Genomic DNA, 18,174 nt, shown 5'->3' with positions numbered 1-18,174 from the left:
AGAGAGATGTTGATGCCAGTTCATTGGATATATTCAAGAGGGAGTTAAATATGGCCCTTACGTCTAAGGGGATCAAGGGGTATGGAGAGAAAGCACGAAAAGGGTACTGAGGGAATGATCAGCCATGATCTTATTGAATGGCGGTGCAGGCTTGAAGGGCCGAATGGCCTACTCCTGCATCTATTTTCTGTGTTTTTATGTTTCTATCGAAACTAGTCCAGGAGATCACCCTGGCCGTATTCTATTCCCTGCATGACTTACCATTATATCTGCGCCGTCCAACAAAAGGTCATCCAGTCTAATCCCAATTACCAGCTCTAGGTCTGTAACCCTACAGGTTACTGCACTTCAAGTGCCCATCCAACCATCTCGTAAAAGTGGTGAGGGATTCTGTAATCCAGATCCCCACAAACCTCTGCGTAAAGAAGCTTCCCCTGAAAACCCCTCTAAACCTACCACCAACCACCTTAAAACTATGCCCCCTTGTAATAGACCCCTCCACCAATGGAAATAGACCCTTACTATCCATTATGTCCAGGCCCCTCAATATTTTGTACACCTCGATGAGGTCTCCTCTCGACCTCCTCTGTTCCAATGAGAACAAACCCAGTCTATCCAATCTGTCCTCATAACTAAGATTCTCCATTCCAGGCAGCATCCTAGTAAATCTCCTCTGCACCCTCTCTACTGCAATCACGTCCTTCCTATAATACGGTGACCAGCACACAGTACTGCAGCTGTGGCCTAACCAAAGTATTATACATTTTAAGCATAACCTCCCTGCTCTTATATTCTATGCCTCGGCCAATAAAGGCAACCACCTTATCCACTTGGCCTGCTACTTTCAGGGATCTGTGGACATGCACTCCAAGGTCCCTTTGTTCATCAACACTATTAAGTGGCCTACCGCTTAAAGTGTATACCCTTTCCTTATTAGCCCTCTCAAAGTGCATCACCTCACACTTCTCTGAATTAAATTCCATTTGGCACTGCTCTGCCCACCTGACCAGTAGATTTGTGTTGGTGCACTCCTTGTTGGGCCTTGTTGGTTGGGAGCACGGCTGCCCTTAAAGGGGAGGTGGCGCTGTCGGCGGCGCCATTTTATTGTTTTTGTCGGATGATAATTACGCCCCGGGTTCGACTGGGCCGGCCCGCCAACAGGCAGCCTGGCACCCCCTCTTGGGTGCCAGGCCGCTGGCCCAGCTGAAACCTTCCCTGCTGACCCAGTGGACCTAACTGAAACAGTTGCAGAGCTCGCAGTGGCCCTCTCGTTCAACTGAAGGGGAGAGATGTATTGACGCACCAACGTGATGACATCATCGGCGTGGCACTGATGACTGACAGCGGCGGGGAACATGTCCCGCCCCCACTTCTGCCCCCCTTGAAAAAAAGGTTTGCGGAGCTGAACTTCTCCGGATAGGCCAACACAATGAGACTTTGAAAAAGGTGCGGGCCGTTTCGGGCAGAGTTGAATTTCGCTCCCCAGCTCTGTTCAACAACTCAAAGGACCATTGCAGACTATGCAGAGTCTGGGCCCAGGCTCCTGTCTCCCCATTTACATTTTGGGCAGGGTTGTAATGACACTTCTTTTGGACCTGCAATAGCCGCTGCTTCTTTTTTTTATAATAATCAGGAGTGCAATCACAATCTCTGCTGTCTGCATTTTTTTTTTAATACCAGGCAGACTTGTATTTGTAACTGCGGACAGGGTGACACGCTGAGGTAAGTGTAGCTCTTGCACCAAACTGTTGGGAAAGCAGAGAATTGTCTCTCCTGACAATGCCAAGGGCCCTACAAGAAATTAGTTGTCTCAGGTGTTTGCCTTGACTCAGTGGGTAGCATGCTCACCTCTGGTCAGGAGGTTATGGTTTCAAGGCCCACACCACAGACCGGAGCACAAATTCCAGGCTGACACTCAAGGCCCAAGTTTCCACAAGAAAAAAAACGGGCGCCCCTCCGAGCTGGCCGCCCGTTTTTCGCGCCTAAAACGGCGCCTAAAAAAATCCTCGGTATTCTCCACCTACTTGCAGGTCCTCTGGCCCTCGGCGCAGCCAGCATGAGCTGTGGGGGGGCGGAGCCAGGTCCCTGCGCTGAAAACAGTGCCGGGACCTCGGCACATGCGCTACAGTCGGCACGCAAGTGCAGTAGCTCCAGGCGCCGAACTGTGTGGGAGGGGCCCGAAGCACGCAGCCCCTAGCCCTGGCCGAATGGCCTCACTGGGGCTGCGTGAATAAGGGTCCTCCCACGGCCAGCTCCTGCTGCCCCCTCCACCCACCGCCGACCAGACCCGACACCCGCTCCCCCCACCCCGCCGACCAGACCCGACCCGACACCCGCTTCCCCCCCCCCTCTCTCCCGCTCAGCAGCACGAACGGCTGCAGAATTCTCCCTTCGCTGAAGCACTTTCACACAGGTAGGAAGATGGTTTATTTAATCTTTTCTTGGCTTATAAATGTTTATTCAGGTTGGATTTATTTGTATAATATTTGTAGAAGTATAAATAAGGATTTATTGTCGAATTTAATGAATTCCCTTCCCCCCCCTCCCCCCCCCCACCTCGTTCTGGACGCCTAATTTGTAACCTGCGCCTGATTTTTTAATGCGTAGAACAGGTTTTTTCAGTTCTACAAAAATCTTCACTGGCTCCATTCTACTTTAGTTCGGAGTACATTTTCACTGTGGAAACTTTCAAATCAGGCGTCAGTGGCCGGACACGCCCCCTTTTGAAGAAAAAATTCTGTTCTATAGTTGAACTGTTCTATCTGACTAGAACTGCAGAAAAAAAAATGTGGAGAATTGCGATTTCTAAAATAGTCCGTTCTCCACCAGTTGCTCCTAAAAATCAGGCGCGAATCATGTGGAAACTTGGGCCCACAGTGTGGTGCTGAGGGAGTGCTGCACTGTCTGAGATGCAGCCTTTCGGATGAGATGTTAATCTGAGGCCCCGTCTTCACTCTCCGGTCGACGTAAAAGATTGCATGGCACTATTTCCAAAGAAGAGCAGGGGAGATCTCCCGATCCTGGCAAATATTTATCCCTCAACCAACACCACAAAAAATAAATGATCGAGTCATTCTGACATTGCTGTTTGTGGGACCTTGCTGTGCCCAGATTCGCTGCCACACTTCCGATATTACAACAATGACTACTCTTCAAAAGAACTTAATTCACTATAAAAGCGCTTTGGGACATGCTCAGGTTGTAGAAGGCGCTATATAAATGCTAGTGTTTCTTTTTAGGTTACTATCTCGCCCCAGTTCCTAAGGAGAGAAGTTAACAGTCCACAGCTCAAGATTGTCCTTTCAGAGGTTGCAAAATATGGTGCTGAGTGGAAAATAGAAATATCACACTGGTACATTGGGGGCCGGGTCCTTTCGTCCATCAACCCTCACTCCGAGGAGCACAAAGCACCTAGTTCTATATTCAAGATGACAATTTTTATTTCCACAGCACTCACTATGTACAAAGAGATGTTTCAGCGCCTTTCAGGGCTGTGGATAGCTAGGGAGGAAACAGAGAGAGTCAGATGGCAAAAGCAGTCAAAGAAGGTGGTATCAGCGGAGTTTTTTTGAAGGCCGGGCAGGCAGAGATTTTGAGAGAGAGCGAGCAAGCACGTGCGAGAGAGAGAGAAAGCACGTGCGAGAGAGAGAGAAAGTGCGAGAGAGAGAGAGCAAAGCGCGAGAGAGAGCAAAGCGCGAGAGAGAGAAAGCGCGAGAGAGAGAAAGCGCGAGAGAGAGAAAGCGCGAGAGAGAGAAAGCGCGAGAGAGAGAAAGCGCGAGCGGGGTGGGGGGGTGGTCAAGAAACACGCCAAGGTTCTGCAACCGAGGTGGTAGCCATAGAGGCATATTGGAATAGAGGCCAGAGGCATCTAATGGTTTTCAGGTGCAAACGAGGATGGCTTCGATATTACTGACATTAAACTGGAAAATATTTTGACTCATCCAGGTCCTAATGTCAGATAGACAGCAGGAGATGGTCGGACAGTCATGAGGTCAATGAAGGAAACACAGCGGAATTGTAGATGAAAGCATAAAATCCACAAAGGGATATTGGTAGATTAAGTGAATGGGAAAAACGGTGGTAAATGGATTTTAATGTAGGCAAAAATGAAGTCATCCACTTTGGACCTAAAAAGGATAGAACAGGGTACTTTCTAAATGGTGAAAGGCTAAAAACGGTGGCAATCCAAAGAGACTTAGGGGTCCAGATACATAGATCATTGAAATGTCATGAACAGAAAATAATGAAAAAGGCTAATGGAATGCTGGCTTTTATATCTCGAAGACTAGAATACAAGGGGGTAGAAGTTATGCTGCTGCTATACAAAGCCCTGGTTAGGCCATACCTGGAGCACTGTGAGCAGTTCTGGGCACCACACTGTCGGAAGGATGTATTGGCCTTGGAAGGAGTGCAGCGTAGTTTTACCAGAATGATACTCGGACTTCAAGGGTTAAGTTACGAGGAGACATTACACAAATTAGGGCTGCATCCCCTAGAGTTTAGAAGGTTAAGGGTGATCTGATCAAAGTTTTCAAGATATTAAGGGGAACAGATAGAGGAGATAGAGAGAAACTATTTCTGCTGGTTGGGGATTCTAGGACTCGGGGACAGAGTCTAAAAATGAGCGCCCGAACTTTCAGGATTGAAATTAGGAAACACTTCTACACACGAAGAGCAGCAGTTTGGAACTCTCTTCCGCAAACGGCAACTGATGCGAGATGAATTGTTAATTTTAAATCGGAGATTGGTAACTTTTTGTTTAGGTCAAAGGTGGGTATATGGAGTTAGGTCACGTATCAGCCATGATCTCACTGAATGGCGGAACAGGCTCGAGGGTCTGAATGGCCTACTCATGTTCCGATGAAACAGCAAGCTGGAGCTGGCTGTTTGTCAGCATACCTGTGAATGCTGCTTCTAGATAATATCGCCATGGGGCTGCACGTAAAATGATAGAGAAGGATAAGGATGCCACCAGCTGCAATTATGTAAACACAGGAGAGGAAACCATCGGAGGCCGTGGAATGTCGAGGGAGTGCCCAGTTAAAACAGGTTACAAGGCAAATAAAGAGCAGCAAAATGATCAATCCTGTATTCCAGACACTCAGAAGCAGCTAGTAATTACCAACAGGATGTGGGAGGTTACAGAGGAAACCCTCAGCGATACTAGAAAGCACATCATTAGTTCTGATTTTTTTTGCCATTATCACTGCTCTCAAGTCGAAGAGCAGATTGACGTGCAGTACAGGAGCGACAGAAACTTCACGCCAATCTATTTTTATTTCTTCCTCAGTACAAGACTGCAACCCGAAAATGTAACCATGTACATGCAGTGCATCATGGGCCTGCTGGACCCACGGCTTCTTTGTTTGCTTTCTACTCACAAACTGAGGCGGTCCAGAAAACACACATCTGGGAACGCCCGTGTCCTTCAGCGTTAGAATCATACCTAAAAAAAAAATACAATTTTAAGGACAGAGTTAGTCTTCTTGGCAGATTTAGGGAAGAAAGCCTGCTGTCCTTGCCTGCTCTGGCCTATACGTGTCCCTAATCCCACACCAACGTGATTGACTCTTAATTGCCCTCTGAAGTGGCCAAGCAACTTCGTTGTATCCGACGGTTACTCAGGGCAACCAGGCCTAAAAATCGATTTTTTTTTTTAAACCCTATGGGCCCCACACAATAAACCCCCCATCCCCAAGTTCCCCATACAGCCACAAGACCCTCACCTATAATCCCGACACACCTACACCATATGACCTTGGACTAAAATTTCCAGTGGCTCACCGCCCAGTTTCTCGGCCGTTTTGGGCGAGAAATTCCACAGCTGAGGCATGCCGGCGGTTTCGAGGTACCGCTGGGGAGCGGACCACTGGCATGCACCGTCCTCAGATCGCCCTGGTGCGATATTTGTCTCAGCGGTGACCCGTAGGTAAGAATAAAAAAAAACGAGGATCAGTGGGAGCTGGGAGGTAGGTGAATAGCTCTGCAAGAAAAAGGTTAATAATTGTTTTTTTACTAATTATTTTAAAATTCTGTTGTAGTGAGTTAAAAGGGTCCTGAGAATATTTTTCTGATTTTTGTGTGTTATATATTTTTTGAAAAAATATTTTTGGTGTTTTCCTCCTCCTAGGCCCAACCAGCAGCCTCAGGGTAGATTTATTAATTATCGCCCATTTTCTTTATGAACCGCCCAATCGACCCAAAATTCCACTTTTTCGTCGAGAATCGGGGTACAGCGCCCTTTTTTTCCCGCTGGGCGGATTTTTTTTCTTTTTGGGGGGAAATTGTTGGCAGCGATAATTTTGGGTGCCAATCGGGCGCTGGCGGGCTTTTAGGAAATTCTAGCCCCTTGTGTCTCGTGTAATTCCACATAAATATTTTGGTTTTCTGATACAAGGATTCAGGAAACATTTTGCAGTTGTTGGAGTCATAGTTGTTAGAAATCTAACTCACATACTTCATAAATCCCTTTTCTTTTTTAAAAAAAAACTCAAAATAAGTTCCTATGCAATGTCCATTTCCCTACCAGATAATCCTCCGACATTGCACCAACTCATCCTCGTCACAAAAACATTGTCAAGACGAGAAACCTTTAGCCTGTAAACGAGAACAAAGACATTTCACAAAAGGGACATCACACATTCCCAAACAAAACATCATTGATGTGCTAGAGTGTTTGATTAGAGTAGCATAGAGAGAAAGACATCCTTACTTGTGTTCCTGCATCAGCCTCTGTGTCCCCTCTCCACAGTTAAAGAGATATCTGCAATACATACAGTAAATGGTCATCAGGAGCCAGACACGTTTCAATGTAGTCTGCTACCTCTGATCGTACACGGGCTTCTCAGTCAGCAGAAACAAACCTCCTGTGTACAAGGTGCAATCACCCCAAGGGGAGGTCAGTACTTTCTTTGCAAACGCCACTGGAGTACGAATCAAAACTCAGTCTGACATCCTACAATAAAGTTGAAGTAGAAAACAGTCGGTGTAATCACAAGGCTCCGCACTACAACTGCATGCTTTAAAACACAAGGCCGTGATCACATCGTTATCAAGGGCACTACTGACATCCAGTGGCAAAACAACATTCTACCAGTCATCATTTTTTTCAAATATGCAGACGTTCTTTCTCTGATATTCAAACCTTGGCCTCCGAGCCCAGCCAATCAGGTACTCCTCGAGCCACAATAATGGGCCGGATTTTGCAGCTGGCGGCGTAATCAAGGATTTCGCCGCCGGCATCCGAACGGAATGCACGCTTACCTGCTCCGAGAGATTGCTGTCAGACGCAGCAGAATGCCCGCGGATGCCAGGGGCGTACCGTGTGCGCAAACATACCTGGGATCACGTGGGCCGGTGCTCAATCAGCAAGCAGAAGGTCTCTCATTCATCCCCAGCCGCTCACTCACGAGCCAAGAGAGTATAATTTTTATTGTGGGACATTTTCCAGATTTTTCTCCAGTTTTGTCTCCTGTACATTTCCGGGAGAATGAACGATTAATACTATTCGGGATTACCTTCATGTGTTTACAGAAACATGTTTATTTTTTGTCGTCAATTTTTACTTTTTCTCTTGTAATAAAGAAGTGCAGATCCGATCCGTGTTGGTGATGCCGATTTATTAGTACAGCATTCCTTCCAAAGTGATAGGAATGTATGGGGCTCGGCAGTGAAATGATTTAGCTGCACTTTTGGCACCCCAGTCCATAAGGCTATAAAAATAAAGTATGAAAAGCCAGAACCGTGATTTTAGGTTGAGCCCATCTAGTAAATTCCATCTAGTAAATTGCCAGTCCAACACAATGGCCTAGAAATCCCTGCATCCCGCGGGCGATTGGGTAAAAAAGTTTTTAAAAATGCACTTACCTGAAGCTGCTGTGCCCATTCGAGTTCCCAGTCCTGAGGCCTCCACTGACTGCGCCTCACAGCGCATGCATGTCTGGACATGCGCAGAACTGGAGCTGCAGTCACATGGCTCTGGGCAGCCAATCAGGTAAAGTATGTTCTCATTCATAATAATGGGAACTCCGTAAGTTGGAGTTCCCATTATTATGTTTGCGAAACCCCCCCTCCCAAACACCCAAAACACAAATTAAAAAAACACATTTTTATTAATTTAAATTAAAGTCTAGCCCATAGAGTACAAAAGCAAGAAGTTATGCTAAACCTTTATAAAACATTGGTTAGGCCCCCCCCAGCTAGAGTATTGTGATTAATCTTGGGCACATGTCCTTAGGGAGGGTGCAGAGGAGATTTACTAGAATGGTACCAGGAATGAAGGACTTCAGTTACATGGAGAGATTAGAGAAGCTAGGGTTGTTCTCTTGAGAGCAGAAAAGGTTAAGGAGAGATCTTATAGAGGTGTTCAAAATCATGAAGGGTTCTGATAGCGTAAACAAGGAGAAACTGTTTCCAGAGGCAGAAGAGTCAGTAAACAGAGGGCACAGATTTAAGATAAATGGTAAAAGAACTAGAGGCGACATGAGGAACCATTTTACACAACGAGTAGTTATGACCTGGAACGTACTGCCTGACATGGTGGATGAAGCAGATTCAATAGTAACTTTCAAAAAAGGGATTGGATAAATACTTGAAGGGAAAAAATTGAAGGGCTTTGGAGAAAGAGTGGGACTAATTGGACAGTTCTACCAAAGAACTGGCACAGGCATGATGGCCCAAATGGCCTACTTCTGTGCTGTATTATTCTATGATAAGAATGGTTAATAGATAGCTAACAAATTGAAACATCCTAGTATTACAATCCAGTTAAATAACATAAGAATATGAGAAATAGGAGCAGGAGTAGGCCATCTGGCTCCTCGAGCCTGCTCCGCCATTCAATAAGATCTTGGCTAATCTGAATTGTATCAAGTCATGAGACACTACCTTCTAGAAGCTGTTATTTTCATAAATTGTCAAATTTATTTGTTTTGTCTTACAACACTCCTGTGAAGCGCCTTGGGACGTTTTACTACATTAAAGGTGCTATATAAATACAAGTTATTGTGTGTTATATTCTGATACAAAGATACCCTTGAGTAAGTCACAGAGTCCCAATTCACTTGCTCAGCTACTGCATTCAGAACCTGTTTCTCTGCACTAGTTTTAAAGCACCAGTAACTTGAACCCAAACAATCTCTAATCACTCAGAAGTAGCACATTGTAAAACAAAAAAGCTGAGAAGATACAAAGCACAGCTGAATGTGATGTACGGGGCACAGGTTTTGCTGTTATAGGTTTATCCAAACTCTTCAAAATCAATTACTTTACATATTTTATCCTTCCTGGAAGGAAAAAAAACTGAAATAATTCTTAGGCCAGAGAGCATTAGTCAGAACTAATGTGTCGAACTTCTTCCTAAATATTTGAAAACTTGTCAATATGGTAATCAATATTGACCAGCTCATTAGGGTACTCTAGAATTCTGAGATTGTTAGCATTCTCTTATAGAAACATAGAAAATAGGTGCAGGAGTAGGCCATTCGGCCCTTCGAGCCTGCACCACCATTCAATATGATCATGGCTGATCATGCACTTCAGTACCCCTTTCCTGCTTTCTCTCCATACCCCATAAGGGCCACATCTAACGCCCTTTTCAATATATCTAACGAACTGGCCTCAACAACTCTCTGCGGTAGAGAATTCCACAGGTTCACAATTCCCTGAGTGAAGAAGTTTCTCCTCATCTCGGTCCGAAATGGCTTACCCCTTCTCCTTAGACTGTGACCCCTGGTTCTGGACTTCCCCAACATCGGAAACATTCTTCCTGCATCTAACCTGTCCAATCCCGTCAGAATTTTATATGTTTCTATGAGATCCCCTCTCATTCTTCTAAATTCCAGTGAATATAAGTCTAGTCGATCCAGTCTTTCTTCATTATGTCAGTCCTGTCATCCCAGGAATCAGTCTAGTGAACCTTCGTTGCACTCACTCAATAGCAAGAATGTCCTTCCTCAGATTAGGAGACCAAAACTGTACACAATATTCAAGGTGAGGCCTCACCAAGGCCCCGTACAACTGTAGTAAGACCTCTCTGCTCCTATACTCAACTCCTCTCGCTATGAAGGCCAACATGCCATTTGCCTTCTTCACTGCCTGCTGTACGTGTATGTCACTGTACAGCAAAATTCTAAAAGGACAAAGGATGTTAAAAAAACAAGCCTGAAGGCTTTGTGTCTTAATGCAAGGAGTATCCGCAATAAGGTGGATGAATTAACTGTGCAAATAGATGTTAACAAATATGATGTGATTGGGATTATGGAGACGTGGCTCCAGGATGATCAGAGCTGGGAACTCAACATCCAGGGGTATTCAACATTCAGGAAGGATAGCATAAAAGGAAAAGGAGGTGGGATAGCATTGCTGGTTAAGAGAGGAGATTAATGCAATAGTTAGAATGGACATTAGCTTGGATGATGTGGAATCTATATGGGTAGAGCTGCAGAACACCAAAGGGCAAAAAACATTAGTGGGAGTTGTGTACAGACCTCCAAACAGTAGTAGTGATGCTGGGGAGGGCATCAAACAGGAAATTAGGGGTGCATGCAATAAAGGTGCAGCAGTTATAATGGGTGATTTTAATATGCACATAGATTGGGCTAGCCAAACTGGAAGCAATACGGTGGAGGAGGATTTCCTGGAGTGCATAAGGGATGGTTTTCTAGACCAATATGTCGAGGAACCAACTAGGGGGGAGGCCATCTTAGACTGGGTGTTGTGTAATGAGAGAGGATTAATTAGCAATCTTGTTGTGCAAGGCCCCTTGGGGAAGAGTGACCATAATATGGTGGAATTCTGCATTAGGATGGAGAATGAAACAGTTAATTAAGAGACCATTGTCCAGAACTTAAAGAAGGGTAACTTTGAAGGTATGAGGCGTGAATTGGCTAGGATAGATTGGCGAATGATACTTAAGGGGTTGACTGTGGATGGGCAATGGCAGACATTTAGGGACCGCATGGATGAACTACAACAATTGTACATCGCTTCTCGGCCTTTTGGCTAAGATCAAGTGTAGTACCGTTTCTGACCAGCCACCATGACCTCCGGGTGGTTTCTCCCTGGTCAGGAAGGTATATGCTTGCATTTTTGGAAACAGGAGGTGGGTGGGGAGGGTTGACCCATCCACCTCCACGGAGGTGTGTGGGGGACCTGACCCATCCACCTCCATGGCACGAACCTGGTATTGCAGTACTTCCAGGAACGGTGCAGTGGCTCTAGGCCTTTTGGCTAAGAGCATTGGCGCAGAGTGATCCTTGACAGGTGCAAGGTGACCTCTGGCGTTTGTGATTTGACAAAGAATTGGAAACGATTGGCTACGAATTTATTTAAAAAAAAAAAAATTGTACATTCCTGTCTGGCGTAAAAATAAAAAAGGGAAGGTGGCTCAACCGTGGCTATCAAGGATAGGATTAAAGTCAAGGAAGTGGCATACAAATTGGCCAGAAATAGCAGCGAACCCGGGGACTGGGAGAAATTTAGAACTCAGCAGAGGAGGACACAGGGTTTGATTAGGGCAGGGAAAATGGAGTACGAGAAGAAGTTTGCAGGGAACATTAAGACGGATTGCAAAAGTTTCTATAGATATGTAAAGAGAAAAAGGTTAGTAAAGACAAACGTAGGTCCCCTGCAGTCAGAATCAGGGGAAGTCATAATGGGGAACAAAGAAATGGCAGACCAATTGAACAAGTATTTTGGTTCAGTATTCACTAAGGAGGACACAAACAACCTTCCGGATATAAAAGGGGTCAGAGCGTCTAGTAAGGAGGAGGAACTGAGGGAAATCCTTATTAGTCCGGAAATTGTGTTGGGGAAATTGATGGGATTGAAGGCCGATAAATCCCCAGGGCCTGATGGACTGCATCCCAGAGTACTTAAGGAGGTGGCCTTGGAAATAGCGGATGCATTGACAGTCATTTTCCAACATTCCATTGACTCTGGATCAGTTCCTATCGAGTGGAGGGTAGCCAATGTAACCCCACTTTTTAAAAAAGGAGGGAGAGAGAAAACAGGGAATTATAGACCGGTCAGTCTGACCTCAGTAGTGGGTAAAATGATTGAATCAATTATTAAGGATGTCATAGCAGCGCATTTGGAAAGAGGTGACATGATAGGTCCAAGTCAGCATGGATTTGTGAAAGGGAAATCATGCTTGATAAATCTTCTGGAATTTTTTGAGGATGTTTCCAGTAGAGTGGACAAGGGAGAACCAGTTGATGTGGTATATTTGGACTTTCAGAAGGCTGTCGACAAGGTCCCACACAAGAGATTAATGTGCAAAGTTAAAGCACATGGGATTGGGGGTAGTGTGCTGACATGGATTGAGAACTGGTTGTCAGACAGGAAGCAAAGAGTAGGAGTAAATGGGTACTTTTCAGAATGGCAGGCAGTGACTAGTGGGGTACCGCAAGGTTCTGTGCTAGGGCCCCAGCTGTTTACACTGTACATTAATGATTTAGACGAGGGGATTAAATGTAGTATCTCCAAATTTGCGGATGACACTGAGTTGGGTGGCAGTGTGAGCTGCGAGGAGGATGCTATAAGGCTGCAGAGTGACTTGGAGAGGTTAGGTGAGTGGGCAAATGCATGGCAGATGAAGTATAATGTGGATAAATGTGAGGTTATCCACTGTGGTGGTAAAAACAGAGAGACGGACTATTATCTGAATGGTGACAGATTAGGAAAAGGGGAGGTGCAACGAGACCTGGGTGTCATGGTACATTAGTCATTGAAGATTGGCATGCAGGTACAGCAGGCGGTTAAGAAAGCAAATGGCATGTTGGCCTTCACAGCGAGGGGATTTGAGTACAGGGGCAGGAAGGTGTTGCTACAGTTGTACAGGGCCTTGGTGAGGCCACACCTGGAGTATTGTGTACAGTTTTGGTCTCCTATCTTAAGGAAGGACATTCTTGCTATTGAGCGAGTGCAGCGAAGGTTCACCAGACTGATTCCCGCGATGGTGGGACTGACCTATCAAGAAAGACTGGATCAACTGGGCTTGTATTCACTGGAGTTCAGAAGAATGAGAAGGGACCTCATAGAAACGTTTAAAATTCTGACGGGTTTAGACAGGTTAGATGCAGGAAGAATGTTCCCAATATTGGGGAAGTCCAGTACCAGGGGTCACAGTCTAAGGATAAGGGGTAAGCCATTTAGGACCGAGATGAGGAGAAACTTCTTCACCCAGAGAGTGGTGAACCTGTGGAATTCTCTACCACAGAAAGTTGTTGAGGCCAATTCACTAAATATATTCAAAAGGGAGTTAGATGAAGTCCTTACTACTAGGGGGATCAAGGGGTATGGCGAGAAAGCAGGAATGGGGTACTGAAGTTGCATGTTCAGCCATGAACTCATTGAATGGCGGTGCAGGCTAGAAGGGCCGAATGGCCTACTCCTGCACCTATTTTCTATGTTTCTATGTTTCTATGTCAACTTTCAATGACTGATGTACCATGACACCCAGGTCTCGTTGCACCTCCCCTTTTACTAATCTGTCACCATTCAGATAATAATCTGCCTTCCTGTTTTTAACCACCAAAGTGGATAACCTCACATTTATCTACATTATACTGCATCTGCCATGCATTTGCCCACTCACCTAACCTGTCCAAGTCGCCCTGCAGCCTCTTAGCATCCTCCTCGCAGCTCACACTGCCACCCAGCTTTATGTCATCTGCAAACTTGGCGAGATATTACATTCAATTCCTTCATCTAAATTATTAATGCATATTTTTAATTCATACAAGCCATGCATCATTTTGTTTGATATTCGTTTTCTTAGATTTGAGTATAAAACTGCAGTCCCAAATCAGACATAATTTTAGCAACTAAAATTGAAGGGTATGCTGATGGCAACAGTAAGGATCAGGCCACTAACCCAGCATCGAAGCACTGACCACACTCGACCAGCTCCATTGGGCGGGCCACATCATCCGCATGCCCGACACGAGACTCCCCAAGCAAGCGCTCTACTCAGAACTCCTACATGGCAAGCAAGCCCCAGGTGGGCAGAGGAAACGTTTCAAGGACACCCTCAAAGCCTCCTTGATAAAGCGTAACATCCCCACTGGTACCCGGGAATCCCTGGCCCAAGACCACACAAAGTGGAGGAAGAGCATCAGGGAGCACAGTGAGCACCTCGAGTCTCGTCGCCGAGAGCATGTGGAGGACAAGCGCAGGCAGTGGAAGGAGCGTGTGGCAAACCAGACTCCCCACCCACCCTTTCCTTCAATCACTGTCTGTCCCACCTGTGACAGAGACTGTAATTCCCACATGGGACTGTACAGCCACCTGAGAACTCACTTTTAGAATGGAAGCAAGTCTTCCTCGATTCCGAGGGACTGCCTATGATGATGATGAAGGACAAGGAAGGGGTTGGGTATTGGTCTATCAAATATGGATCACATATTTGGCAATTGTACACATTTAGCAGGAGAGATCGTGGAGCGACGTTATCAGGGCCCAGGAGAGACGCAGGCCAGCCCACACTGCAATATGTGTGCACATTAGGTCCGTGCAGCAGAGCAGGTCTCTAGTCGTCTTGCCACTGGACCAAGACCTAGCTCTGTTAAGCCCGTGTGGTGGCTGGTGTGCAACGGCCACCACACGTTAAAAAAATTCACGCACAGGCACCTTCCACCCTTCAGGATGTAGTTCAGGACCTGGAATATTAGGTCCGTCATTGAAACACTTGTGAACGCATCCCTTTTTGGCGATGAAGCAAGTCATCCTCATTTCGAGGGACTGCCTATGATGTTGAAAGACGAGGAAGGGGCAGGGGATTGGTCTACTATCAAGTAGACTACCATTAAGTGGAGGAAGTGCATACGGGAGGGCGCTGAGCACCTCGAGTTTCGTCGTCGAGAGCATGCAGAAATCAAGTGCAGGCAGCGGAAAGAGCGTGCAGTAAATCCAAACTCCCCACCACTGTCTGTCCCACCTGTTAGAGACTGTGATTCCCGCATGGGACTGTACAGCCACCTGAGAACTCACTGAGTGGAAGCAAGTCTTGCTCGATTCCGAGGGACTGCCTGAGTTTTTAATCTGGTTTTTGCTTCTCCCAGGAGATCACATGGCTCCGGTTGGGGTGGAGCGGAGAATGTTTCAGTATTAAGGGGTGTCGCAGTTGTGGTGAGGCGGACTGGTTGGACTGGGTGCTCTTTGCCTTTATATGTAACCATTAGGGCTGCTGACCAAGGGCTGTGGGGCTCTTTGTTGGCCGGTGCGGACACGATGGACCGAAATGACCTCTTTCTGCGCTGTAAATTTCTGTGTTTCTAATGATGATGATGAAGGACAAGGAAGGAGTTGGGGATTGTTCCACTATCAAATAAGGATCACATGGAGAGGATTTGGAAATGGGGAGCCAGGAGGTGAGACACTCGCCGTAGAATACCCAGCCTCTGACCTGCTCTTGTTGCCACAGCATTTATGTGGCTGGTCCAGTTAAGTTAATGGTGACCCCCGCCCAGGATGTTGATGGTAGGGACTGCCGCGCTGCTCTCAGGCCGCTCCTTTTAAGGCCCCGACCTGCCGCTGATGTTCCCACGCTGGTCGTGGAGCATCGGAGGCAGGTCGGGGCCTTGGAGGGAGCGGTGGCCTGGGAGCAGTGTGGCGGCATACCACTGCAGGGTACAGCGCGAGACAGTCCGTGAAGACGGCGACTGGATTGGAAGTCACCATAACCCAGGTCGGTGATTGGAGCGTGGGCAGGTACAGCAGGAGCGGCGAGAGATTGCAGAGCGACGTGATTGGGGCCCGGAAGAGGCGAGGGCCCAGGGGCAGCACGGGCCATCCCACACTGCGATATGTGCGCGCACTGGGTCTGTGCAGCACAGCAGGCCTCCAGTCGTCTTGGTTAACCGTTACCACTGGACCAAGACCTAGCTCTGTCAAGCCCGTGTGGTGGCTGGTGTGCAACCACATGGGCTTGACAGGCACCTTCCACCCTTCAAGATGTAGTTCAGGACCTGGAATATTAGGTCCTTCATTGAAACACCTGTGAACTCATCCCCTTTTGGCGTGGAAGCAAGTCATCCTCATTTCGAGGGACTGCCCATGATGATGATGAAAGACAAGGAAGGGGTTGGGGATTGGTCCACTATCAAGTGGAGGAAGTGCAACCGGGAGGGCGCTGAGCAACTCGAGTCTCATCGCCGAGAGCATGCAGTGGAAGAAGCGTGCGGCAAACCAGTCCCACCCACCCTTTCCTTCAAGCACTGTCTGTCCCACCTGTGACAGACTGTAATTCCCATACTGGGACTGTTCAGCCACCTGAGAACTGACTTTTAGAGTGGAAGCAAGTCTTCCTCGACTGGAGGGACCGCCTAAGAAGACGATATTTAACAGGCAGACACAGAACCCAGGCTAAGCAAGGGGCGAACGAACAACAGAAAGGGGTTGAAATTGCAAGAAGTGTCAGCATTTACCGATTATACTCGGAGAAGACATAGAGCGAGGCGCCCGCCTCCCTGCTGCCGGAGCCCACCACCTGCAGGTAGACGGTGGACGGTCCATGCGTGTCCAGCCGCCTGCGCTTCTCCCGGGACTTGATGTGGCGCAGGGTGTCCTTGGGCGGCTTCTCCCTCCTGCCGGCCGGAGCCTGGGACATGCTGGCGCTGGGTGCAGGGGGCAGGGAGCAGCGCAGGGTCCGCGCAACCAGTCGGTACAGCCCGGCCACCAACATCCAAAAAAAAAACAGCTCACAGCTCGCCCTCGCTCTTGTTCAGGTTTCCGTCGCTGCTTTCTGACCACTTCTGGTGCATTTAGTCCCCGCCTCCCAGCAAAGAGCTTCCGAGTGCAACGCATAACATTAACCCCCCCACGCACACACACACACACACATTTCAAAACAAGATTTGCATTCAAGATTGCAAAACCTAAATTGCTCCTCCACCACCCAATAAATCAAAGCAATGTGTGCAAAGCAATGCCAACCCTTGCAGAGAGCCAGGCATCAAACTGACAACCACTGTAAATTGGACTGGTCCTAATAAAACAAGAATCAGGGCCAAATGTGAGTGGGAAAAAAAAGATGCCAACCACTGCAAACCGAAGCGACGTGCCAGTAGTCAAACTGACAAGCCAAGCCAACGTGTGAGCAATCCAATTTGCCAACCTTTGTAAAGTAAACTGGCTCTAATAAAGCAACGCAGTGCAAGTAATTTGTTGCAAACTGAACTCTGCATGCCAACCTTTCCACAAAAAAAGGGCTTGGCCCAGTCCCCAAAAATCTGGCAGCTCAAAACAACCCTGAGTATAGGTTCTATGACAGCAAACACAAGCTTAGGGGCTAAAAATTTGCCAAACTTGCGACCGGTTTTTCGGCAACATTTCGCCATTTTGGGCGAAAAGTGGTGTGTCGGGAAATTCGGAGAAGTCTTGTGCAGGCGGTTTTCAAATACCCTTGGAGAGAGGAGCGCCACCGTGCAAGACTCGAAATATGGCTTTCGCCAAAAATTTGCCTCACTGTGACACACCCGTATTTAGGGCGAAAAAAAAACGCCAAGGAAAAAGCTGTGTTGCAGCCTTTGGATCAGCGGTAAGTATGACAACCTGCAAAAAAAAGTAAGTTCAAGTTTTTATTTTTAATTATTTTGCAGCGATTCGCTAGTTAAGTGTCCTGTGAATGATTGTGATTTTTTTTATTTTTTGTTTTTTGCAATTTATTTTTTGGTGTTTTTCCCCCTCCTCAGGCCTGGTATTGGCCTCGGAGTAAAGTTGCACAAAATTCGCGGTTTGCGCTACGAATCCTCGTGTAACGCTGATTTTTACCACTGCGCAAATTGAAGCTCGAATTTACTGCCTCATAGCGATAGCGTTGCCAGAACGATAATTTGAGCGAAAAAATACAATTAGCACCAAGAGCCGGATTTCTAGCCCAAAGACTTGTGGTGAAAGCACAGGGGGACATGGGTTTATCATAATTTAAGCTGCAGGTATACTCAACATTCCACCACAAAGCTAAAGTTAATTAAAAAAGCTCAGGTTGCAGCAATGGTTGATGCGACAATTATTGAATGGGAATCTGAGTGCTGAAGGTGTGCGATTTATTTTCTAGTTGGTATAGCCGTTAAACATTTAGGGCCCGAATCTACCGCCCACGGTCTCCCCTCGGTGCCATTTTCGTGGAGGCCTTCTGCCAGCGGGCGGAGAGCACCGCTGGGAACCGCCCGC

At 46.9% G+C, this 18,174-nt stretch overlaps 1 protein-coding gene and 1 pseudogene across 1 annotated transcript in view; one reads left to right on the top strand and one right to left on the bottom strand.

Moving 5' to 3' along the window:
• The window catches only part of elac2 (elaC ribonuclease Z 2), a 58,549-nt gene extending 41,821 nt beyond the window's left edge, over window positions 1-16,728 (bottom strand). Inside the window, exons 1-4 of the mRNA XM_070857557.1 lie at window positions 16,428-16,728; window positions 6,713-6,763; window positions 6,527-6,597; window positions 5,382-5,446 (exon numbers count right to left, since the gene is read on the bottom strand). Of these exons, the coding sequence (XP_070713658.1) occupies window positions 5,382-5,446; window positions 6,527-6,597; window positions 6,713-6,763; window positions 16,428-16,684 (444 nt within the window). The 5' untranslated portion in view covers window positions 16,685-16,728. The remainder of the gene's footprint in view (window positions 1-5,381; window positions 5,447-6,526; window positions 6,598-6,712; window positions 6,764-16,427) is intronic.
• On the top strand, window positions 10,982-11,216 carry LOC139227232 (U2 spliceosomal RNA; annotated as a pseudogene).
• Window positions 16,729-18,174: the final 1,446 nt, after the last annotated feature.

Source organism: Pristiophorus japonicus, chromosome 16 (assembly GCF_044704955.1).
Source record: "Pristiophorus japonicus isolate sPriJap1 chromosome 16, sPriJap1.hap1, whole genome shotgun sequence".
Classification (NCBI taxonomy): Eukaryota; Metazoa; Chordata; class Chondrichthyes; family Pristiophoridae; genus Pristiophorus; species Pristiophorus japonicus.
Note: the sequence above shows the minus strand (reverse complement) of the source record. Positions and strands in the feature narration are given on the sequence as shown.